Genomic DNA, 10,555 nt, shown 5'->3' with positions numbered 1-10,555 from the left:
TATAACAGCCTCCAAAACCCTAGAAAGGCTTTCCATTAGATTTTTAAATATGGCTGTGAATGTGCCCATTCAAACATAATCCAATTAGTTTAAATCTATTACTGATATTGGTTGAGAAGCTCTTCAATGACCTTCTATTATACACTTCAGCTATGTCTGTGGATCTTATTTTGTGCACAGGGGCACGGTCATGCCGTAACATGTTTGGGCCCCTTTTATTTTCAGTGTGTGGAATGTTAATGCTACAGTATACAAAGGCATTCCTGACAACTGTGTGTTTTGAAATATAGACAACAGTATTGGGAAAAAATGCAAATGGTTAACCCAGAGGACGATGTGACTCCGGTTTTATTTATATTCAGAATCTTTGTATTTCTTTAAAGCTGGTTTGTGCCAATGTCAGTTATTAAAAGTGCTATACAGATTGAATTGAATTGAATTGAATATGGGCATGATGTGACTGGTATTGGGTGTGTATGCTCATGTGCGTTATGCTGGGTTGACTCACATGATCTCAAATGCCAGGCTACAATCAATAATAAATATCCTTTATAATATGTGTACCCAAAAAAAAAAGCTAGCGTAACCGCAGTATATCATTACAATCCCACTTCATTTACTGTGCTTAAATCACATTATGCCTGCATGATAGTAAGGTTCCCCACACAAAATATTTCATGATTCATAGCCTGTGGTGTCTTTTCCATGGCAACAACCTATTCTTACTAGAAGTAGAGCAGGTCCAACTGCTTTCAACATGAGTCACTGTGTATGTGACAAAAAAAAACCTAACCTTATGTACCTCTAGTACCTGCATGACATCCTGAATGAACTAACCAAGCACTGAGCTATTGCATCTACTAAAGTACATTTACACTAGTAGATATATTCTCAGTTTTACATCAGTCAAAAAAAATTATCATGTATTTATAACATATTGTCTGTAGATTCGCATTATGTATGTAACTAGACTTGCTGTACTGTATGTGTTTAATAAACTGTTAAACTGCATGCTTGTTTGCTTAATCAGGATGGTGGTCAGAATGGAGCACACGTTATTGTGCCAGATATGCCAGATAACCCATTGGCGGAAAATACGGTAATTTGCAAATGCACTTTTTTTGCAGTTTGTTTTGCTCTTACCATAAAGATCTTTAGACCACCTTATCTACTCCACATTTCTGACCTCTTTCCAGTGTAATACACACAGGAACACTGGTAATAATGGGCTGTAGAGCATTTATTAGTAGGTTTAGGTGTTTTTGGGGCTGAAAACCCCCCCTTCATGCCCTTATGCTTTTTGATTGTGTATAACTGTTTTTATTGTTTTTTTAATAAAATGCTAGCATAGTGTTATTCACATATGTCTATTGTATTCGATTATTATGAGTACACAGAGGATCATTTCCTCTGGGAATTGCATTACTATGCACACTGTACAGCCATTGAAAGCAAGTGGCAGCAGTAGACCTGAAGGGAAATTCCACTAAACTCAAGATGCATTTAGTTTATTTGCATTCGCATTATTTGCAATATCTGTTTATCTTCTTACCAAATTTAACCTAATAGAAAATCTCTGGTTATCAATATAATCCACAAACTGACATAATGAAAATATTGGAGAAATATAATGTCCTCTACTATTTTATGAAGTATGTAGTCTTGTCTGAGGGATTGTAATATGTTTATATATTTTCCTTTGATTTATTTGCAGCCAGTGGGGACACTCAGTAGATTGAAAAAGGAGCTTCAAGAAGAAGCTTGTTGGAAAGTCAGAGTGTGGATGCTCATTCTAATCATCTTAATTCTAATCATTCTTGTCATCTTTTTCTCAGTTTACTTCTGTTCAGGTACATTGCAACTGAATGCATATTGTTTCTTTCTCTAATTACATTAAACTCTGTTATAGACTCATTATACAGTATATCATATACAAATTTGAACAAATGCAACAAGATGAACATAAGTGTCGTATATCATGGCTGCATGTGTTTACCTGTCCAGAGTGCTCGACAGTTTAACGGGTGGTGCGTCAGTAATAATGGTCTGCGGGGGAACACAATGCTCCGTGTAGTTAAATTGATTGATGATTTGCTGTATTCCGATTACTTGAGTTACTCGAGGAATCATTTCAGCCCAAGTTTAGTGTATGCTGCCATACTGTACATGACAATGGCTTGGCAAAACCCTACACATTGTAAAATTTGGACTTCTAAATATACTGAATATACTACACAGAAGAAACTATGCAGGATCTCCTGACACATGTTTCTCTTTCGCTTTGGAAAGATCTAGCATTTTAAAGTTTGGTTACACCCAAACTGGTTTACCTCAGCTGGCTCCTCACATGATCACATCCTTGCAGCAAGACATTCTATGCAACCCTAAAATATTAAGACACAAGCATTTCAGACTGTTTTGTGTAATCTATTTATGTTTAATCTATTTAATGTTTTCTTCGGCTATTTGTCGCATTTGCTGACAACAACTGTCTTTGTTTCCCAGTTTACCAAGAAGATGTGGATGACAAGTACAATGTTGCAGATTTTGTGGTACCACTCTTCTTTAGAGGACATTTTACACTTCTCAACAAGAACTTAACACTAGATACACAATCACAATCCATTCTCAAACAAAAGGTGAGTTGACTGTTATACTATGTGGCTGCCCGTCTTAGTATTCAGATACTGCAGTGTTGCTGACCAGATTATGTTGCATCAAATCCTCTTTAATAATTCACACCCTATTTAACAACCCTCCTATTTCCCAATGTCCTAAATGGAAAAAAATTACTTATCTCAGCAAGTTTTATTAAGCTGGATTTATTCGAAAGAACGTTATTGAGTTTTGCAATGAGAACGTTAAGAAATATAGGGGAATTCCATTTCAGGTCAAGTCAGAGATCAAATGTCTCATGTCAGCTTTTTTGTTTCAGTATTTAACTTTTTGTTTCTCTTCCTCTGAAGCTGACTCACATCTACAATTCCTCATATGCCCTGGGACGATACTTCTCTCTTGCTACAGTAAACGCACTAAGGTGAACCTTGCCCTTTTGTAACCTCTCTGTTAGCAGCCACATAGTTTTGTCTGCAGGTCACTTAAGTAATTGCTGGGTTCCGATGCAGCACGTTACAGCAAATGTGTGGTTAATGAACAGTTGTTTTTGTACTGCATGGTGTCAAAGTGCTACCTTCCTGTGAGACAATATTTTCATCCTCATCCGAAGAATAATATAAAGTATAAAGAAAAAACAGAGAACAACTTTAACAAGAAATTCTTTCACAATATTTTAATTATGGTAGCAAATGAAATGTGGTGGTTTTTTTTGTTGCTGTTTTTCTTTGTGTATTTTAATAATTTGTGACAGTCTGTCTGTTTTAAAATACTCAACTCAAAGTGTACTGTAGCAGCTAGAGGGCGTGTTTGCAAAATCCTGTTTACGTTTAAACATCGGCATGTGTAGAAATCAGACAGAGGAAACAGCTCAGGGTTTGCATAGAGTTGCTAAATTCCTTGACAGAATCTACAGAAGAATCGTTTCTGTGCTATAGTGCATATCCTTAATTGTTTTTTAATGCTATATAAATCTTTGCCTTGTATCTTTGTTTCAGGGACAGTAGCTCTCCTGTTGAGTATGAGCTGAAATTTATGATGCCTGAAGAGCACAAGCTGCTAAAAGAATTTACTCTGAGCAAAGAGATGGTGTACAATGTGCTTCTGCAACAAATATATGACCAGGACATCAATGAGCCACTTCGTATAGTGCCAACTTCACTTACCATGGAAGGTAACTATAGCTAAATATCATAGGTGGGAGGTAACGAGTACAAATACTTTGTTACTGTACTTAAGTAGATTTATCAGTAAATTAATTTACTACTTATTATTCGGACAACTTTTCACTTTTACTCATTACATTTTTACACAAATATCTGTACTTTCTACTTCTTTCATTTTCAAACCAGACTCGTTACTTTAGTTTTAATCTATTTGGTGAAATGTCAATATTTTTTCTTCTCACTGCGCACTGTTTTCAGTCCATCAACCTTTTTCCTGTCATTGCATGGTTTTTTCAACTACCACTGGTGTATCATTTCCTGGCTCTCACACACCACAGACGTAGGCTAGTTTACAAAGATAACAATGAGCAGGCAGAAGGCAACAAGAAGTTTAAGGTTAATGTGGATGAGACAGAGGGAGTCAGTGATGTAAACATGACTGAGAACAGCGACATTCCTGATCACATGATCATCTTTTTACTGCTTGTGTTCTATATGGTGGATGTTAATGTAGTGGTAAATCTCAATTGGCAATTGACGAATTTATGTCTCAAAATTTCTGAGAAAAAGTCAGTGTGAGTTTGTATCACGCAATTCTGAACAAAAATTCAGAATCAGAATTCAGAATTTTCATTTTTTGATCAGTGGTGGAAACTACCATAGAACCAAAGAAGATAAAATATTGATAATGTCACCAAATAGATTAAAACTAAAGTAACAAAACCTGGTTTGAAAATGTAAGAAGTAGAAAGTACAGATATTTGTGTAAGAAATTTATTGAGTAAAAGTAAAAATTAGTCCAAAAAATAAATAGTGAATGAAAATACTGATACCAGAAAAATCTACATAAGCACAGTAACGAAGTATTTGTACTTCATTACTTCCCCCTCTGCAAAGGTTAAGCCTTAATGTCCATATGTAGTTCTACATTTCAGCAAGTCTTGATGGTACCGTCTTGATGGTACTTTACCGTTTTTACAGATTTGACCTAATTTTAATGTAAGTGGAAAAAAATACTATGCTATTATCTCCATAGAAAAGTCAAACATTGTCTGCCTTTGGACTAGACGAAAACCAGACGAATTCATTTAAATGTGGATTGTTGTTTGCTTTACTACTCTTACAATGCTATTATTAGATCAATGATAGTTATTAGATATAAGTATAAAGTAACTTGACAAAGCAGTTAGATTAAATACATTTTATCATGCAAAATGTTATACCTGTATTCATTCTCAGTCTGTATAATCTTGGCTGTTTGGACAATTTCTTTTCTTACTTTTTACAGTTGGGAGTTAAATGAGCTGACGTACAACCACAGTCTTGATGCACAAATGACTACGTTCTCCTGTGTTTTGATGACCACATGACACCAGTGGTATTGTCGTCAGTTTCTGCATCTGCCCGTTCCTATATTGGATCCACTGTTTTAAGATATTAAGTTATTGCCCACAACACTTAATTGTAAGTGAGAACAATTTCCTCAAACAGGATTGGGGATCAAAGAACTGCTTTTTCTCAGGTTTTTATATAGGAAGCCTTTTCCAAGTTATTATTTAACATTTAGACATTTTTCTGCTGTTGGTCTTAATATAAGTCAGGCCTCTCTGCACCTTCGATAAAGACAGGAGCTCTTATCAGATACATATTGTGTTTATCTTTTGGGAGTGTAACTCTGATCTAAAGCTGAATAGCATTTCCACCCAGTTCTATGTGAATGTTTTGACTAACCCTTATTGAGAGTCTTTGAGCTATATCTCTAGTAGAAAACACTGGTTTAATGTATATATAATATATGTAATATATTATTCCATGTATGTAGGATTAACTTGTATACAACCACATGTGTATTGGTCCCTGGAGGACTAGTGGTTCGGTCTCAGCACTCTCACTGCTGCTAGCCAAATTAAATTCTTGGCCAGGAAGGCAAACAGCTGAGTAGCACAAGACAGTGTACTCCCAGTGCTGGCCCCAAGACCAGATAAATTGGAGAAAGGGAAGAATCTTACATAAAACCTGTGCCAAATTAAATAACCATGGACCAATGATCTGTAAAAATGACGACCCCTAACGGAAGGAGCTAAAGAGAAAAATGTATTATGCATTTTAAGCGTTTAATGTGTTTGTTAATCACAAGGTGGTGCTGTTGCTTCATATGAAAGGTTTTAACACTTTTTAAACCTGCGCCTGTGGATGCTATTTATTGTATATTGTTTTAGAATTTTAATGATTGTATTTTGCATTCTTGTGACCAAAATTACTTTTTTGAGGATTATTATTATTTTTTTTATGTTTGAACAAGTTAAATATATGTATATATTTTACAACCTTTTTGCTCTTGATCTTTTTCATGTCCCCCTATGATATTGGCTTCTGTGAATCCAAGTGAGGATTGAAAGTAGCCGAACATGCAGCATTATCATTTGATATCCTGAGATCTGCAAAAACTCAGCAGAAATGTGAAATTACCACTTGATTTTGAATTGGCAATTAAAATCCCATAATGCAAGATCTTAATTAGGAGAGAATTAGAAGTCATTTTTCACAGTTTTTTTTTTTTTTTTTCTGTGTCATTCCCTGATCATTAAAGCATTAAAGCAAAGTGCATTAATTACTGTCATTCAGCTAAAATGTTGTCTAAAGTTTGCATAATATTGACTTTGGAGATATTAATAGTGCAGTACTTTAATGGTGGTAAAAGGTCAGGCTTTCTTTGCCATAACCTCATATAGTCATGTACAGCATCGGATTTACATTATTTAATTATTTATTTATGAATATATTAGAAGTAAGCATATTAGAAGAGCTTGTGTACAAACGGTATCAGTTGGCAAAGTAAGTCATCTGATATGTGTGTGTGATGATTCAGGCATGCAGGTTAAATGCTCTTTTTATAAGCAGTTATGGTATTTATAGCTTTAATGCATCTTCAAAGAAGCAAAATTCTATTTTCCAAACATGTCCTGGCTAATTAATTATATTTTGGAAGAAGTACATGCTTCATTTTTGGCTGATTTAAATCTTTATGACCCTGCTGCAGGAAGCTTCCTGGGTTGAGTTATTTTAGTTTTCTCTTTTTGCTAATAAATTGTTTCATCCTGCACAAGGCAGAGTAAATCTAGTTTGGAGCATGTGAACAAGGATATTGCTATATTTGTTATATTTAATTTATTAATATTTTATTGTATTATATTTTATGTTTAATTATTGTTATTATTTTATTTGACTACCTGCCCCATATTGTTTTGGTCACACGGGCCAGCCTTCGCACACCCAACTGCATCAACGAGCCTTGGCTGCCCATGACCCTGTTGCTGGTTCACCACTGTTCCTTCTTTGGACCAATTTTGATAGATACTGATCACTGCAGATCAGGATTTCCTTTAATCGTTGCTGAGATGCTTCTACACCTTGACTGGAGTCTACCTGTGAGAAGGTTTATTGATTGGACATGATTTGGAAAGACACACACCTCTCTATAAAAGGCCTTATAGCAGACAATGCATATCAGAACCAAAACTAAGCCATGATGTCAAAGGAGTCAAAGGAACTTTCTGCAGAGTTCAGAGACAGGATAGTTGCAAGGCACAGGTCTGGGACAGGCTACAAAAAATTGCTGCTGCACCGAAGATTCACAAGAGGACAGTGGCCTCCATAATTATCACATTATGTGGCACAACTAGGACTGTTTCAAGAGCTGGTCACCCGACCAAACTGAGCAATCGGAAGAGAGCGGCCATAGTAAGACAGCTGACCAAAAACCTGATGATCACTCTGACTTGGCTCCAGAGATCCTGTGTGGAGAAGTTTCTAAAGGACAACTACAGTATCACTGCAGCCCTCCACTGATCTGGCCTTTATAGCAGAGTGATTAGATGGAAGTCTCTCCTCAGTTTAAAACCCAGGAAAGCTTGAAGTTTGGCAACAGGTACCTGAAGGACATAGACTGTGTGGAACAAGATTCTCTGGTCTGATGAAACCAAGATTGAACTAAATTCTAAACTGTATGTCTGGAGGAAACCTGGCACTGCTCATCATCTGCCCCAAACCATCAAGCATGATGGTGGCGACATCAGCAGGGACTGAGCAACTGGTCAAGGTTAAAGGAAAGCTGAATGGAGCAAACCATAAAGATATCCTCAATAAAACGTTTCACAGTGCTCAGGACCTCAGACTGAGATGAAGGTTCACTTGCCAACATAACAACAACCCTAAGCACCCAGCCAAAACTACACATTAGTGGCTTATGGACAACTTTATATATGTCCTACAGTGGCCCAGCCAGAGCCCTGATCTGAGCCCTATGGAACATCCCTGATGAGAAAACTGACTGTCCACCAAGGGTCCCATCCAACCTGACCCATCTTGAGAAGATTTGCCATGAAGAATGTCAGAAAATCCCCCAATCCATGAACACAAACCTTGTTGCGTCAAACCCAAAAACACTCTAGGCTGAAATTGCATAATTTTTATATTGGATGTACTTTATTATAAAACATTGAGCTAAATATTGTTTCAAACAAAGGGGTTAAAAGAAGCTGCTTTTTCACTGTTATTTAGCAATTATGACTCCCTCCCCGATTAAATCGTCCTGAAATTATATGTGGAAGAAACCTTCAAAGGATCCAAACTCAAAAGGGAACTCATCTTAATCTGGGTGACATCAGATGTCCTTACATTGTGGTTTCATCAGTGTGTAGGTTATCAACTGTTCACAAATGGAGACCTGAATGCAAAACTGTTCATGGCAACTGCAGCATAAGCCATTATAGCAAAATGTTTATATTAATTACAGTACAAATCCATCATCATGGTTCTTGAGATTATCCATATTAATATATCATGCATAATTAGGCTGTTCATGTGAAGCCATCCTCAGCAGCATCTACATGAGCAAATCCCATGATTGTATACTTTTCTGCAAAAACAAAACAGTGTTTTAATAGTATTTAGCAGTTTATTTGTACATTTCCTTCACACACACACACTGTGTCAACGTGACTACATCCTTCTGAGAAAGCCTGTTCAGAGTCTGGGTTAGAGTCGGTCATTAATCAACTCTCCGTTAGGCAACATTAATGCCTCACCAGTGACTCATACTGTAAGTGCCAGAGTTTCCACTGTGTGAGCTGATGGATACACAACAGTGTCTCTCTTAATATATCAAGACCCAGTAAAGTTGAGAGGCCTACTCTACTGTTTTTGCTTTCAAATTGGTTGGATGTGAAAATGTGAAACAAATAATTAATTCGTTTTTCTTATTAGTATATCGTTTCAAATACATTTGCAAATACTAGGTAGTTTTATGATTGACTTGCAAGTTTAAAATAAATCATACTTGTGATTAGCATCGTGGGTAGCTTTTCTGACCACCAGAAATGTAGAGTGGTTATTAGAGTTACCATAACAGTCCTCCTCTAAGTTTTTTTACTGGCATTGAGGTATTTCCACCCATAGAACTGCTGCTTACTGGAGGTATTTATTTATTTATTTATTTATTTTTCTCCTGCACATGTCAGTGTAACTCTAAAGCTGCTGAGTGAGAAACACACCGAAGATGTAAATCTTTTGAGAGTCAGTGAAATGTTTTCCAATCTGAATGATCAACGAGGATATTAACTGAAGCTATTGACCTGTATCTACACAGTTTTAGGAATTTTGCTCCTGCCACAGGATAAGGACTATGTAAATTATATACATATGCATGCATAGTATATGACCAGCATAAAAAAACAAGTAAGCTACTACATAGTACATAGCAACTTCAGTTTGTACTATGATGGAATCCCATTTAAGTTCTGAAAAATTTCTTAAATCAGTAAAGATGTTAAAAAAACAAACATTTTTTGTGATATTGATGTTAATCTTGGGGATTTAATATAATTTTTTTCACTGCAAAGTAAACATTAGCTTTATTCTAGGAAAGGAGAATTCTGCAATCAGTTTATAGCACTTTAAATCCAATTAGCAGCAGTGCTGGCATATTTTCACTAATTAATTTCAAGTATATAAATTATTTATTCATCGTTTTTTGGCTGTTACTCAGAGAGAAACAACAGGTTTGAAGGGGGGAAATCCTCTGCAGGGCCCACCTGTCATTTAATTGTTTACACAATATAAATAATAAGATTACATACAATACATACAATAATATTTTTATAAACACAATTTAAATAATAATATAAAGAAATATGAATTATGTAATATACATATTCATCTGCATTTTTATCAACCCTGTTTTTAAAACCATAATGTGTTAGAATTTAATAATAAAAAACAATCATGTCTAATAGTTTCATTAGCTTTACATTTTTGTATACACATTCATATGTCTGTATGGTGCATTTATGAGCAGGTTTGCTTTACTTTCTACAAAACTGGTAAACAGAAACAGTCTGCCAATTGTTTGGATGGATGTTAAATATCTAAAAACCAGATTTACTAAAAAAAGGAGCATTGATCTTGGCCAGTTTGATTAATTGAAACCTCTTTACTTGGCTGTTTGTGCTCAGTCTGGATTACACATTTCCTATCATTGGACCTCTCCTGAAATAATACTCATGTGTTATAGCAAGCAATGAACATTTTGTGACTACTCAAGAAGCAGGGTTGAAGACCACTGACCTATAGGCTCAAAGTTTCATGCTTATATTTGATATATTATTAAAACTATCTGTATGGGTTTTAGTCAAGTTCTCTGGTTTACTCTCACTTCTCCAAAAACCTTAACCAGGATAAAGCGGTTGCTGGATTAATGGATTATTTTTAGCACCTTA

The 10,555-nt window shown here is 35.7% G+C and overlaps 1 protein-coding gene across 1 annotated transcript in view; it reads left to right on the top strand.

The window, feature by feature from the left end:
* The window catches only part of LOC124395044, a 7,357-nt gene extending 1,254 nt beyond the window's left edge, over nucleotides 1–6,103 (top strand). Inside the window, exons 3-8 of the mRNA XM_046863618.1 lie at nucleotides 1,031–1,099; nucleotides 1,715–1,850; nucleotides 2,506–2,639; nucleotides 2,967–3,037; nucleotides 3,612–3,787; nucleotides 5,068–6,103. Coding sequence (XP_046719574.1) covers nucleotides 1,031–1,099; nucleotides 1,715–1,850; nucleotides 2,506–2,639; nucleotides 2,967–3,037; nucleotides 3,612–3,787; nucleotides 5,068–5,078 — 597 coding nt within the window. The 3' untranslated portion in view covers nucleotides 5,079–6,103. The remainder of the gene's footprint in view (nucleotides 1–1,030; nucleotides 1,100–1,714; nucleotides 1,851–2,505; nucleotides 2,640–2,966; nucleotides 3,038–3,611; nucleotides 3,788–5,067) is intronic.
* The last annotated feature ends 4,452 nt before the right edge of the window (nucleotides 6,104–10,555 follow it).

Source organism: Silurus meridionalis, chromosome 12, assembly GCF_014805685.1.
Source record: "Silurus meridionalis isolate SWU-2019-XX chromosome 12, ASM1480568v1, whole genome shotgun sequence".
Taxonomy (NCBI): domain Eukaryota; kingdom Metazoa; phylum Chordata; class Actinopteri; order Siluriformes; family Siluridae; genus Silurus; species Silurus meridionalis.
The sequence above is the reverse complement of the archived record's forward strand: the minus strand, read 5'-3'. Positions and strand labels throughout refer to the sequence as shown.